Genomic DNA, 16,124 nt, shown 5'->3' on the forward strand with positions numbered 1-16,124 from the left:
TTTAAACAGACTTTGGTTTTAATGATTGTTGTTTGATATTTCCAGTTAACCACAGATATTAACAGGTAGACTTACTATTTTGCATTCTTCTGTTCCCGGAGCACTGCATAACAGAAATTGATACTTATTTTTTATTGGTTAGTCAGTTAAACTTGCCTGAGCCCGAACTGAGAAATGCAAAAGTATTTATATAATCCAAATTTTACTCTTTAAATATAATCTCTAGAAAAGTGTTTTATCTACAAATGAAACTTCCTACATTTCCTTGTAAAAAAAAAATTGAAATGCAAGGGGTAACTCACAGAAAGGAAGTTACATGTCTGTCTTAATAACTTAATCTGCTAACCAGAAAAACAATTTACTTGTTACTGTAATATTTTTGTGTTAATATGTATGTTTTAAAGTTTCGAGTATTTTATTTAGTATTCCTTTAATTTAGGCAGTTTTCTGAGCTGAATTTGACATTACTTTCTAATACTATTTAGAAAGTTTTAGTTTTGGCTCTACTGTTTAGCTTTTAATTTGTTTTGTCGCTGCTGGCAATTTCTTGAATTTCTAGAATTTATGAGACTAAACGTAGATCCTTATAATTTTTCTTCTCCTTGTTTAACATGGATATGGGATAGTAAAACTCCCATTGCAGCTACTCATTTTATAATTCGTTTTGAAGAATTATGTGAAATATTTTTAAAGTTTCTATGCTGAAATCTTTATATTGGAAACCTTATCAAATTTTAGTTATGCAGTTTACAAATGCAGCCACAGTAGATATAAAAACAGAAGTGCTATTTCACTTCAAGTAATAGGTTGTAACTACAGAGCTTAGTTTTAAAATGTCAATCAATAGAGCAGTGGTTAAATAAACTACTCTTCAACTTGTAATATGGAATACTATGTGGCACTTAAAAAGATGAAGTTACTTCGTAATTATTGATCTGGGTATATATCCCTAAGGCTTGTTTTTAAATGGAAAAATTGAATCATGAAAGAGTATGTATAACATACTTGGTCATACTTAGGCTTTTAAAAATTATATTCTTATAAGTATAAATATACAATGTAAATGTATAGCAAAATGAAAGAATACCTACCAGTTGATTAAATCATTACCACAGGAGAGGGAAAGCGGAGCTCAGAAGTAAATTTTTAAATTATAATGAAAGCTTATCAATGTAGTACTTAAATTTTAAAATGTCATAATTATCTAATTTTGTCACAACAAATAATCCATAACAACAAAAATTCTGACTGATGTCTAAACACTGATCACTATGTCTTTATTAACAAAAATGTTTAACATCACATAACTGTTACAAATACACAAATTATGATGATTCAGGCTATCTCTTATGCATATGGATTTAAAATTCTCTGTGCCACTGGATTTAATTTTTTTCTATGATTTTATAAAGAATTGCTATCTTCTCCTGCCTGTAATCCCAGCACTTTGGGAGGCCGAGGTCAGGAGTTTGAGACCAGCCTTGCCAACATGGTAAAACCCCATCTCTACTAAAAATACAAAAATTAGCTGGGCATGGTGGCAGGCACCTGTAATCCCAGCTACTTGGGAGGCTGAGGCAGGAGAAATCACTTGCACCCGGAGGCGGTGGTTGCAGTGAGCCAAGATCATGACACTGCACTTCAGCCTGGGCGAGAGAGCAAGACTCTTATAAATAAATAAATAAATAGCTGTCTTTTCTATGAAAAGTTTTTATTCAGTAATTGTAATTTTTATCCATTTAAATTTTTATAAAATGAGAGCACTCTTATGACTATATGGATAAAATCAAGCTATATAGCTGGCTCTTTTTTTTTGCAACGTCTAAGTTTAAAGAATAGCTTTGAAACATTAATTTTATTTTTTCACAAAATTTTGACTTTCTCTTACTAAACCTGATATTTGTTAAATTAAATTGAACCTAAGTAGTACCCATCCTGGTAGTTAGTATACTAGATAGCCTAATAATCAAGAAAATCTACACTTATAATTAGATGTTGTTAATAAAGTGACTTTTCTTCTTTTACTACTATTTATCATGTTACTAAGAATCAGAAGTTTATTTTCCTGAATAGGTAAAGAGAGCCAGTGGTTAAAATATGCAGTAGAATACTTCTGTAGGTGAAGAATACCCATGATTACCTGATTTGGTTTCACTGTCAGCAGATACCACCCCAGAATTACTCTCATGGTATTGAAAGGCATAGTCACAAAACCTCTGGTTGAGTTCTTGAAATAAGAAGAATTTTATATTTCATATTAGGGAGAGATCTGCTTGCCGAAAGTGACATGGTTATTTTTTAAATTCTTAGATAAGGTACTAGATCAAGCCTCTCTGTTTTGATAGGTGTGGTAAAAAATTATGCTGAAGAAATAGCATCTTGATCTTTAAAAAAGTATATGATGCCTTTTTATATATTGGAACAGTCAGTCTCTTTATGGTTCTCTATTTCTCTGTAACACTAATTAGTTATATGTATTTCTTCATTTTTGAAAAATTATTCAGGTTTGCTTTCTATAGACCTTCCTATGATGCATACCACTATGCTTTGCACATGAGTGCTTAATATTTTCACGGACCAAAGTTATATGGAGTTAAATCTTTTATTTTTAAAGTACATTTGAAAAAATTCTCAGTGTTACCTTTCGTTTTTGTCTCTTGATGACAAAAATAATACATCCTCACAATCAGAAGAGAAATCATCCAACTATATAAATAGAAGTTGTTTTATAATAGTTTGTCTGTTTTTTTGTTTTTTTGTTTTTTCCGAGACTGTGTCTTGTTCTGTTGCCAGGCTGGAGTGCAGTGGTGCGATCTCAGCTCACTGCAACTCCTGCCTCCCTGGTTCAAGCAATTCTTCTGCCTCAGCCTCCCAAGTAGCTGGGACTACAGGTGCGCACCACCACGCCCAGCCAATGTTTGTATTTTTAGGAGACACGGGGTTTCACCATGTTGGCCAGGATGGTCTCCATCTCTTGACCTCGTGATCCACCCGCCTTGGCCTCCCAAAGTGCTGGAATTACAGGTGTGAGCCACTGCGCCTGGCCTAGTTTGTCATTTTTTAAATAGACTGTTTTTAATCTGTTAGGTTTAATTGTATAACATTGTGTTCTCTTTTTCTTTCTAGTTACTGGACCATTATCAGAATTGCAAATAGCCTATGTATGCAGAGAAACTTTACAGGTACTGTATTTTCTTAATGTAGTTAGAAAGGCAATTCTAAGTTGACAATTAATAACTATAAAATGATAGTCTGTCTTAAAGAGAAAGGGAAAGGGTAAAACAAAATGATTTTTCTGTTAATCTCTTATAATTCTGTAAAACTAGTTATTTTTCTTTCATGAATGAATCACATGAATTCATTTAAGCTGATGACGACATATACAGTGATCATATGTGGACTTCCACTTTGATGCTGATGCACACCGTGGTCATGTGAGGTATTCTGCTTTATAGCACTTGGCCCTTAGTTGTGTAAATTGGTTTTCAAGAATGAATCACCAAACCTCTCAATTGTAACAAGTTGTCTAAGTGTTCTCTTCAAGTTTATGGCAGTAAAAGGAATCTCTTCCATGAGACATAGGGGCTTTTACTATTTCTCTTGAAATAAAATAAGTTAGCACAACATTAACCCAAGGCATTATCTGAAAACCCTAGTTCTATGTGATATTAACAGGTGTTAATGATAGCAGAATCTCTTTTTGTAAGTTTGGTTAACATTGCATTAAACAGATTTCTTTACTTCAGGGCCTGTGAGAACTTTAAGTATGCTAAAATAGGTTATGAATATTCAATAAAGATATAGAGTATGTGGTATTTCTCCCAATTTGTTTATTTTTTTCAGAGCCCTGAAAGACTACTCACTGAGAAAATTAGTAATTAACAATTTTGTTTATATACTTTAAGGCATTTAAATTAGGAGGAGGGAATAAGTAGTAGTGATTGTGGTTTGTATTTTTGTAATTTACAACTGATAATTGTTAATTAATTCTTCTATCCCTACATTTCCTAGATTGTGTAGTTTGTTTAGAAATGAAATTGATACTCTATGCGTTGTTCTTTCATCTTTTTCAAAATGGGAGAGTGGGCTGATCTAGGAAAAAGTTCTAGTCAGTTTTGAAGAGTTGGTTCCCACATGCCTTAAAAGACATAACCACTGCCAAATCTTAGAGATAAATCAGATTAATTTATCTGACATATATATATTTATATGTAGAGAGAGAGAGATGTATAATATATATGTATATATGTGTGTGTATATTCCTGTAACATTTGCATAACATAGAAACCTACTTTATTGTATCTACATAAAATACAAAGTTAATCATACACTCATAGCAGGGAATTATTGACAAATTCATTTTCTTTGTATTTTAATTTCCAGAGTTCATTGTTTCCCTAAGTATTAAACAAAGTACTGAGTGGGGGTGAAAAATTAAAAAAAAAAACAACAAAGTTCGATTTGTACTCTGGCGCTGGTTTATGACCTTAACCATTTATATAGTTCTAGTTCCCAAAATACAATGCTGCACTGCATAACATTTCGGTCAACAGTGGGCTACATATACAACAGTGGTCCCATAAGGTTTTAATACTATATTTTTAGTGTACCTTTTCTATGTTTGGATATGTTTAGATACACAGTAATTGCCATTGTGTTACAGTTCCTACAATATCAGTACAGTAATGTGCTGCACAGATTTGTAGCTTAGGAGCAATAGGGCTATACATACACCCTAGGTGTTTAGTAGGCTATATGTATATACCATCCATGTTTATGCAAGTGCCCTCTATGATACTTGCACAACAAAATTGCCTAACAATGCATTTCTCAGAATGTATGCATCCCTATTATGTAATGCGTGAGTATATAAAATGAGGCTTATTTGCAAGAACATGGATGGAACTAGAGATCCTTATGTTAAGTGAAATAAGCCAGGGACAGAAAGACAAACATCACATGTTCTTTCTTATTTGTGGGATCTAAAAATCAAAACAATTAACTCATAGACATAGAAAGTAGAAGGATGGTTACCAGAGGCTGAGAAGGGATTTGATATGGTGGCGGGGGAAGTGGGGATGATTAATGGGTACCAAAAAAAAGAATGAATGAATAAGTCCTAGTATTTGATAACGCAACAGGGTGACTATAGTCAATAATAACTGAATTTTATATTTTAATATAACAAAGAGTGTCATTGAGTTGCTTGTAACTCAAAGGATAAATGTTTGAGGGGATGGATACCCCTTTCTCCATGATGTGCTTATTTCACATTGCCTGCCTGTACCAAATAAATACCCCATAAATATATACCTACTATTTACCCACAAAAAATACAGAAAATTTTTTTTTAAAAAAACCTAATATGAAGCTTAGGAAGGGAATACCTCCAAGATTATTTCCAGTTTTAAAATTCTATTATGCAGATAAACTTCCATATCTGGTCAAAATTGAGTAACAAGAAGTAGATTTACCATGCCACCCAAAACAATCAAATAAAGTAGGCAAAATATGTGAAACAGTGATTTTCAAGAAACTGAACGTCAGGTAATGAAGGACAGTGAGGCCTGAAAAATAGGAAACAAATCAAGGAAGCCATATAATTGCCCCAGCTTATGGCCTTTGGAAAGTTTTCAGGCCACGGTATAGGGAGAAGGAACCCAGGTGGGGTCCCAAGCCAGTTAGAGTATTTAAGGTAGAGTATTGGAGAGTACTTCAGAGTATTGGAGTATTTTTGAAAATTCAAAAATATACAGCCCCAACAAAGTAAAATGCACAATGTTGGGTGTCTTCTCGAAGATTACCAGACAAGCAAAGAAGCATAATAAAATGAAAATCAGTAAAACCAACCCACACTGACAGAGATGCTAGAATTAGCAGACAAAAACTTTAAAACAGTTATAATAACTGTTTAAGATGCTTAACAAGTTGAGATATGGAAGGTATAAAAAAGGCCCAAGTCAAACTTCTAGAGATGAAAACCACAGTGTCTGATGGAGTTAGCAAAGGACGAAATTAATAGATGATTAAATATTGCAAAAAATGTATATTAGTTTGAATTTGAGGGCATAGAGATGGAAAATACTCAGAATGAAACATGGAAAGAAAAAATAATTTTTTCTAAATGTAGAGTGTCATTAAGCTGTAGGACAATTTCAGATGGCCTAATATGGATATAATTGATGTACTTGAAGGGACAACAGAAAAAAAGGGACAAAAATGAGGGGGGAAAAAAAAAAGAACAGAGGGACAAAGAGAAGAAAGGAAAACGAAAGAGAAAAGGGAGACAAACTGAAAAGGGGAGATGGCTGAAAATTGTCCATATTTGATGATAACTATTAATATGAACCCACAGATCCAAAGTGCTCAACAAACCCTGAGCACAAAAAAAAGAAAAAAAAAAACATGAAAAAAAACTACACTAAGACACATGAATCAAATTGCTTATTTGGTTAGAACATCTTAGAAGAGTTCAGAACAGGACTCGTGATATACAGAAGAACAAAGACAAGGAAGATTTATTGTTAGAAATGAGTGAGAAGACAGTGGAAAATCTTTAAAGTACTGGAAAGAAATTGTCAACCTAAAATTCTATTCCTAGAGAAAATCTCTTTCAAAAACAAAAACAAAGTAGAGTTTTTCAGACTTACAAACACTGAAAGAACAAATCACCAGCAGACCCATCCTACAAGAAATGTTTAAGAAATTCCAACATTATGCTCAAAGAAAATGCTCATTGGAGCATTTTGTATTTTCTATTTTCTGATTAGGGATGCTTAACCAGTATATATTCTGCAAGTACTAAAAAACCTGAAATCAGGAATATTTCTGGTCCCAAGCATTTTGGATAAGGGATATTCAGTCTGTACTTACAGGGAAATTTATAGCAGTAAATAGAAACTCTCAAATTAATACCCTCAGCTTCCACCTAAGAAGCTAGAAAAAGATGAGCAAATATAATGCAAAGTAAGCAGAGAAAGGAAAAAAAAAAAAGATTAGATTAGAAATAAAAGAAATGGAAAGGAGAAAAATAGTAATAGAGAATATCGATGAAATAAAAATCTGATTCTTTGAGACGAGCAGTAAAAATGATAAACATCTAGACAGATTGATCAGGGAAAAAAGTAAAAAGAGAAGAAACAAGTGGTCAGCATCAGAAATGAATGATGGGATGTCAAGACAGAATTTACAGATATTAAATAACAAGACAGTGTTATGAACAGTATTATGCCAATAAAGCCTACAACTTAGATAAAATGGGCAGTTTCAACAAGAGATAAAAACTACCAAAGCTCACTCAATTATAAGTAACCTGAATAATCCTATATGTATTCTCACAAAGAAAACTCCAAGCCAGATGGTGCCATACAGTCAATTCTACCAAACATACAAGAAAGAAATAATGCCAATCCTATATATACCTTTCTAGAAAATTGAAGAGTGAGGAATAACTCCCGAATCATTTTGAGTCAGCATTATTCTGACACCAAAATTAGACAACAATCTTACAAGAGAACAAAACTACAGACTAATGTTCTTCATAAACCTGGGTGTAAACATTAAATATAAAAGGTTTAGCAAAGGTAATCCAGTAATATATTTTAAAAGTTAATACATCATAAACAAGTGGAATTTATTCCAGAATGCAGTGTTGGTTTAATATCCAAAAATCATTTCATCTTAACAACTAAAAAAGAAAAACCACATTATCATCTAAATACACACAGAAAGGGCATTTAGCAAAATCCAGCAGTCATTCCTGATAAAAAATTCTGAACACGCTAGGAATAGAAAGGAACTTGGTCAACCTGATAAAGGGTACGTGTGAAAAATCTATGATAAAATCATACTTAATGCTAAAAGACGGGGTGTTTTTTCCTCCAAGCTCACTCAAACAGAGTGATGAAGTCTGCCTTTACTACTTACTTTTCAACATTGTCCTAGAGGTTTCAGCCAGTGCAAAAAGAGAAAATAATGAAATAAAAGGTATCTGGATTAGAAAGTAGGAAGTATAACTCTCTTTATTCACAGACCACATCATCATCTAAATAGAAAATGGAATAAAATCTACAAAGTAGCTACTAGAACTAATAAGTGAGGCTAGAAATATTCACTACCAATAAACAAAAATCACTACCAATAAATATTCACTACCAATAAACAAAAATCAATCAGATTTCTATATACTAGCAACCGACAATCAGAAATTGAAATAATACAACATATAATAACATAAAGAATATATTATACATTCTTAGGGGTAAATATGATAAAAGATGCATAAACTCCTGCATACAGAAAACTACAAAACTGCCAAGAGAAATTAAAAACCCAAATAAATGGAGAGCTATACCATGTTCACAGACCAGAAGACTCAGTACTGTTAAGATGATAATTCTTCACAAATTGATCTATAGATTCAGTGCAACTCCAATCACAATTTGAGAAGGCTTTTTATTAAAGAAGTTGGCATGCTGATTCTGAAATTGCTGTGGAAATGCAAAACACCTAGAATAGTCAAACAACTTTGAAACCCTGATCTATAGTGCCAGAAAGCAGATCAGTGTTTGTGAGGGTTGTGGGGAAGAATGGGAAAATTATAAAGGAGCATCACATAAGGAAACTTTTAGGGTTAATGAATATGTTCGGTATCTTGATTGTGTTCAGTGAAATATTTCTGATGTTTATCAGAAAATAAATTAGAAATCTTCAGGCCGGGTGTGGTGGCTCACGCCTGTAATCCCAGCACTTTGGGAGGCCGAGGAGGGTGGATCACTTGAGGTCAGGAGTTGTGAAACCCCACCTCTACTAAGAAATACAAAAATTAGCCAGGCATAGTGGCGCATGCCTGTAATCTCAGTCTCTTGGGAGGCTGAGGCAAGAGAATTGCTTGAACCCAGGAGATGGAGGCTGCAGTGAGCCAAAATCGCTGCCACTGCACTCCAGCCTGGGCAAGAGAGTGAGACTCTGTCTCAAAAACGAAAACAAATCTTTAAAATATGGTAAACATTGATTTACTTACCTGGATTTTTTCTCCCCAAAATAGACAGTCTAGTTTTTCTTATTTGATAAGAATTTAAGTAGAAAATTTAGGAGTCACATTTACAGTTTTGCTGATACTTTTTTTTTTTTTTTAACTTTTAGGGTCTTGCCTATTTGCATACTAAAGGCAAAATGCATAGAGATATCAAAGTAAGTTCATTTAATACATTTAAATTGCCAATTCTATTGGAAGAAATGTTATGATGCTAATTTAATAGTATTTGTATTTTTTGTTCTAGGGTGCTAATATTTTATTGACAGACCATGGCGATGTAAAATTAGGTATGTTAAATTTTTATAAAATTTTAAATGAGAATTAACATTATACACTTTTCATTTTCATATCAAGAGTCGCAATAATGTTTAACTTTTGATCCAGTAATTTTACTCCCAAAACTCATTTTAAGGAAATTAAACCTAAAGTTGGAAAATCCATATTCACTGAAGCATGAACGATAATATTACTTATGGTAGAAAAAATGCAAACATAAGTCTAGCAATAGAAAAACTGTTAAACTGTGATAAATCTATTCAATCATTGATATCTATGAATTTGTAAGAGTAAAATCTGGTGTGTTAAATGACAAAAATGGACTGTATATTTATTTAGTATTTTACAACCACGTATTTCTATGTGTTATTTTGTTTGTTTTGAAAGAGATGGTCTCACTCTGTCGTCCAGGCTGGAGTACAGTGACTCAGTCATAGCTCACTGTATACTTGGACTCCTGGCCTCAGGCGATCCTCCCACCTAATCCTCCCAAGTAGCAGGGATTACAATACAATGATGTTTAACTACAACACTTAAAAAGTTTATACATAGAAAAAATGACTGTAAAAAAAATAGTACCAGAATGCTATCCTTATAATATTAGGATAAAAGGAATATAGGTGTGTGTTTTTCCCGTGTGTTTTATTTTTTATGCTTTTTTTCTCTTTTTCCCAAATTAACTTCATTGTGTATATAATAAAAATATTTTTTGTTAACTTCATTCTTAATAAAGTACATTTTCATTCTAGTAAAGTGCCAATAAATTTTTTTTAATAAGTGTGTTGTGAACTAAGCAAGAAGAGATTTCGGTATTCAATTTATGTACATTTTTCTAACATTAATATTTGAATTATTAATACTGCCATGCCTAAGGGTGAAAGTAAAAATGTTGTTTGATGTACTGTAAAGAACTAAAATTTTCTGGTTTTTTCCTCACCAGCTGACTTTGGTGTGGCTGCAAAAATAACAGCTACCATTGCAAAACGAAAATCTTTCATTGGCACCCCTTATTGGTAAGACATTACTGTGATTGAATTAGATCCATTTTCATTTCTTCATGGTTTAGTGATCATCCTCGATACTTGATAATAGAAGTGATTATTAAAAATAGGGAGATTTGCGTGCTCCTTGATATTATCATAAGTTCTGGTTGGGTTAGGGAACTTTGATGCTTATATTCATGGTGCAGCCTTCCCTCTGTTGAAGTGTTAATAGTTTTCACTATATGATTTTATATTGAGAGTACTCTTAGGTATGAAATTTTCAAAAGATTTGCCTCCTGTAATTTTCTTACCCTTTCTTCTGGCATTTATTCTATTTTAATCTAGGACTTTTCTACTTTATTTTAAGTTCCGGGGTACATGTGCAGGATGTCCAGGTTTGTTACATAGGTAAACGTGTGCCATGATGGGTTTGCTGCACCTGTTGACCCATCACCTAAGTTTAATCTAGGATTCTTCTTCCTGGTTGTTAAAACTCCTACATCCTACCTACTATTAGTCTTACCAGCCACCCCACTCTTAGTGCATTCCACTGATTACTGACAAAATAATCTTTCTAAAACACTGCTTTCATTATTGACAAATGATAGAAATAAAAAGCCTCATAACAAAACCTTAATATTTAAAATAGTGAATGTTTTAAAGGTGACATTTGCAGTTTGTGTGAAAGGTTGGATTCTTTTCTTTTTTTTATCTTCTTCTTTTTTTTCTGAGACGGGGTTTCGTTCTGTCGCCCTGGCTAGAGTGTGGTGGCACAATCACAGCTCACTGCATCATTGATCTCCCGGAGCCAGATGATCCTCCCATTTCAGCCCCCGAAATAGCTGAGACTACAGGCACGCAACATCACAGCCAGCTAATTTTTTGTAATTTTTTTTGTTGAGACAGGGTTTCATCTAAAACTCCTCGGCTGGTCTAAAACTCCTGGTCTAAAACTTAAGTGATCCACCTCCCAAAGTGCTGAGATTACAGGCTTGAGCCACCGTGCTTGGCCAATTTGGATTCTTTAATGTGCAGTGTTTGGATAATTTATTATTTGAAAATAAATTTAAGTAGCTCTGTACCTCATACCTGATGTCAAAAAATGGCATGTGGAAATAGTTAAGTATAAAAATGAAACCAAAAGAGCCATCAGTAACTATCTGCTTTAAGAGCTGAGGAAGCCTTTCTGGCCATAAAGCATAAAACCTTAAAAGGAAATGCTGATAGATTTAACTGCATGAAAATTTAAAACTTATGTATGTCCACCAGCTTAAGCAAAATTAAAAGGCAAGTAAAAAAACAGGAAATATTGTCTAAAATATGCCAAACTAGGTTTAATATTTTTAATATGTAAGTTCTTTTAAGTCGATAAAAAGAATGTCTCATTAGAAGCAATTAGTAAAATAATACATATTAGGTATCATAAAGTATGATAATGGATCACAAGAAGTTACAGATTTCTTTTTTTTTCTAATACCAACTCCATTAGCCAAAAAAGTGGCATAGACTTATTTGTGTCAAAAGAGAGTATTTTTTCCATAAAAAAGAAAGGTAGAATATATCTAATTGGTGAGGCGTAACCAAAACTTTTCACATGAGGCCAGTAAGAAAATCCCCAAAATTAACAAAGACTCAGTTTTCAATGACACATTAATCACAGACCAATTAAAAAGCTACATAAAAATCTTACCTACATATTAGAAATACATTTTTAATTCATCCATACATAGATCCAACAACCTTTTAGAAATATAAAGAAAAATTTTTATTAACTGACAAAAAAACACTACATATTGAATTCACTTAACTGTCACTTAAAGGGTGTCTACAGAATTCTCACCTCAATATTTTCATGGAAAATAAGTGGAAATCAATAGTCCAGAGATCCTCATTAAGAATGAGCCACTGATAAACACAATATATTTTTAATTTGTATAACATTTCATTCATGTGCATGTTTTGAGCATTAGTCAATGTTTAATTTGCATCAGGCTTTCCAAATTAAATTTATAAGATTTCTTTTCAATAGGCATTCTCAGATGACTTTTGAAATAATTATTAAAATGGAAACTTACCTGTTTTGCCAAGTACTAGGATTTAGATGAAGAATACATTCTTATAAGATTCATCTCCAGTGTGCACATATCATGTGTCTTTGAATGTACCTGAGAGAAACAAAGGCATCCCCACATTCCGTATGTTTACAGGGTTTTTCAGAAATGACTTCTTTCATGTCTTCATCTAGAACTGGAAACACTGAGGACATTACCACATTGTTTACATGCATATTTTCCCCCCAATATGAGTTTTTTGTATTTTCAAAGGGAAGTGGCAAAAATACATGCCTTCCCATATTCCTTACATTTTTAGGTTTTTCTTCAGTATGAGTTTTTTTTATGTGTTCAAAGGGAACTGGAACATGCAAAGGCTTTACAACATTTCTCATATACATATGGTTTTTCTCCAGTATAATTTTTTTCATATTTTCAAAGATAACTCAGATAATTGAATGTTTTCCCACATTCCTTACATTCCCAGGATTTCTGTGAAGTATAATTTTTTTCATGTTTTACATACAGAACTGGAATATCTGAAGGCTTTATTGCATGTCTTACAATCATAGGGTTTCTCTCCAGTATGAATTCTGTCATGGTTTCAAGGTAGTTGAAACGACTAAAGGCTTTACCACATTTTTTTTTTTTTTTACCTTCATAGAGTTTCTCTCCAGTATGAGTTTTTTCATGTGTTCGAAGGGAACTGAAATGTCTGAAGGTTTTACCACATTTTTCATATTCATAAAGTTTATCACCAGTATGAGTTCTCTCATGTGTTTGAAGGCAACTGAAACAACTGGAGGATTTACCACATTTTTAACATTCATAGGGTTTCTCTCCAGTATGAGCTCTTTCATGTCTTCTAAGGGAACTGTATTGATTGAAGGCTTTACCACATTTTTTATAGTCACAGGATTTCTCTCTAGTATGTGTTCTTTCATGTCTTCACATGGGGCGGAAATGACTAAGACTTTACCACATTTCTTACATGTATAGGGTTTCTGTCTAGTAGTATTTCTTTCATGTTTCTGAAGGGAACTAGAAAGAAAAACTCCCTTACCATATTTCTTACTTGTAAAAGATTTTTCACCAGTATGAGCCCTTTGAAAGCAACTAAGACAACTTAATTATTTCACGTATTCCATACATTCATAGGGTCTCTCTCCAGTATGAGCACTTTTGTGGTTATGAAGGTAACTGGAATATCCAAAGGCTTTATCACATTTATGAGATTTTTCTCTACTATGAGTTCTTTTATGTTTTTGAAAAGAACTGCAGAATCTCAAGGCTTTACCAAATTTCTTCCATTCATGGGGTTTTTCTCCAATGTGAATTACTTCATGTCTTTGAAGTAAATAGGGAAATGTAAATGTTTTTCTCATGTTTCTTACATTAAGTAATGGCCTGCAGGTCATGGCTAGGGGCATGCAACCCCTACAGACTTCTTTATTCCTTCTTTGCTCTCAGTGCTTCACTTGACTAACCTAAAAATATATATATTCTGAATAATGTTTCCCTTGATGAACAAATTAAATGACTTTTCTATCAAATTGGAAAATGTTTGGAATTATGGGCATACTTGCTATTACTAAATATTTGGCAGTGAGAGTAGAAATTGGTAGAATAGGGGTTAGGGAGGGAGAGCGTAAGGAAGAATAGCTAATGGATGCTGGGCTTAATAGTGATACCAACATGATGGGTTAATCTGTGCAGCAAACCACCATGACACACATTTACCTGTGTAAAAAACCTGCACGTCTTGCACATGTACCCTGGAACTTAAAAGTTGAAGGAAAAAAAAAAAGAAATTGGTAGAACAATTTTGAAGCATAATTTGATGGTAATGTTTATCAGTAACTTTAAGCAATGTTTATCTTCTTTATTCTCAGTAATTCCACATCTAGTAATTTATTAGAGAGGCATACAGATTTATATATGATAAGCTTTATCACACTGTTTTAATGATAAAAATTGAGGGAAAATAATATACAACAGGAATTAGTTAAGGGAATTACATTTATTCAGTTCAGTGGAATAATATGCTACTGTTCATGATATATTGTTAATTTTAAAAAGCAAGACTCTAGTATATGCAATATGACACCATTTTATAAAAGGTGTGTGTGTGTAAAAATCATGGATGAAAATATGTGAAACAGGAGCTCTCTTTGAGTGGGATCGTGCTTAACTTGTTTTCTTCCATATTTTTTCACATATTCCAAATTCTTTTCAGTCAACACATATCACTTTAACAGGAAAAAAGCCTCAATAAGTATCAGTTAAATAAAAGTTAAATGAAGATATAGGTGAGTTAGATAACCTATAGGATTTCCTTCATCACATCAGAGTCCCTCACTCTCTATGACTGTCCTTTTTGTGAATACTCTTCTAGTCTAAATTGTCTATTTTTTGTACCCTGACTGTATCAGGTGAAATACTACTACTTTAGCTTTCTTTACTGCTTCCCTAAGTTACCATTTTTCTGTGTTTATCTTAAGCTATCCCCATTCTTAAGAGGGCCACGCTCTCTACCATTCTATAGCTATGGCCAACTGATTGAATACAGTTTCCCCCTGAGCCAGGAAGTGCAACAGTCATAGTCAACTTGACATTCTGGTTAGCCACCACCACTAACTGATTCCAGTGGGTAGAGGAGATGAATCCTGTTTGCTTTCTCTGGGCTGCACCTCAGCCTCTTTCCTCTGTGAAACTTGCCTTCGGTTATCTTGCTCCATGGTGATTGTTTACTTCTCCTTACTCCTATATCCATTATTACGTTTGTAGCACTTGCATATAGTACACATCTACCTGTTCACATTTTTAGTATACATACTTTATATCCTAACCACACTTAATTTGAGAGACAGTGTGTTAATATAACTTTTTGTAGCCTAAGTACATATAAAAGCAACTTGTCCCTTGTGGATATTCAATTCAAATTAATTGAAGTTGTTAGTAAACGTTTGAAAAGATAAAAGAATATTTCCCCTGAACAGTATCATCTACACTTTGTAACTTCAGATGCCTTCTACAGTACTGATTCCCAAACATATAACTCCCCCTTCAGTCTTCTGCATATTCAACAGTTGTTCAATAATAGCTCTATTTCAATATCCACAAGCATTTCCTCCTCAGATCTGTATCTTAAGTTAACCTCTTTCATTCTGTTCCCTCTGCTACTGCCTTTGAAAAGTTCTTGGGGTTTTTTTCCCCTTGTATTTTTGAAACAGACCTCTAACATGTCTGCCTGACTGGTTTCACCTGATTTCACACCATCCTTCATCTTGCCATGAAGTTTTAGATTGTTTGCCCTCGTAATTAAATCTTTCATTGGGTCCCCATCATTTTCATGATAAAGTCTAACCTTTTTTGTTTAATCAGTAGATGATTTATAATCTAGCCTCTACTTCTGAGGTTTCTTTTCCAAATACTTTCTAGACTTTCTCAAACCATGTGTTACTTCCTGTCCATTACAGACTTATTTGTAAAATAAGATAAAAATGAATGTATGCATTTGGACAAGCATAAATGCTTACTCTCCATTTCTGTATTTACTACAGACTGGTAGCCAGCAATGTATGGCCCCTTATCAGTTTGCAGGTGATACATTGAGCACTGTCGTGTCAACTTTCCTGGTCTCCCTAAATTTGTACTCGTTTCCTCTCACTGAAATGTCCAGGCTCCCCACCTTACTTAGAAGTCTCACCTCCTTTGGGAACTTTTCTTTGACCTTCACAGGGATTTAAGTATTCTTTTTCTTTTTCCATATTATAT

General features: G+C 33.3%; 1 protein-coding gene across 1 annotated transcript in view; it reads left to right on the top strand.

Annotated features, from left to right (window-relative positions):
• The window catches only part of MAP4K5 (mitogen-activated protein kinase kinase kinase kinase 5), a 106,651-nt gene that overhangs the window by 40,980 nt on the left and 49,547 nt on the right, over positions 1-16,124 (top strand). Inside the window, exons 5-8 of the mRNA XM_011999750.1 lie at positions 3,127-3,182; positions 9,145-9,192; positions 9,282-9,324; positions 10,254-10,326. Coding sequence (XP_011855140.1) covers positions 3,127-3,182; positions 9,145-9,192; positions 9,282-9,324; positions 10,254-10,326 — 220 coding nt within the window. The remainder of the gene's footprint in view (positions 1-3,126; positions 3,183-9,144; positions 9,193-9,281; positions 9,325-10,253; positions 10,327-16,124) is intronic.

The sequence above is a fragment of the Mandrillus leucophaeus genome, unplaced genomic scaffold (assembly GCF_000951045.1).
Source record: "Mandrillus leucophaeus isolate KB7577 unplaced genomic scaffold, Mleu.le_1.0 Scaffold60, whole genome shotgun sequence".
In the NCBI taxonomy this organism is placed as follows: domain Eukaryota; kingdom Metazoa; phylum Chordata; class Mammalia; order Primates; family Cercopithecidae; genus Mandrillus; species Mandrillus leucophaeus.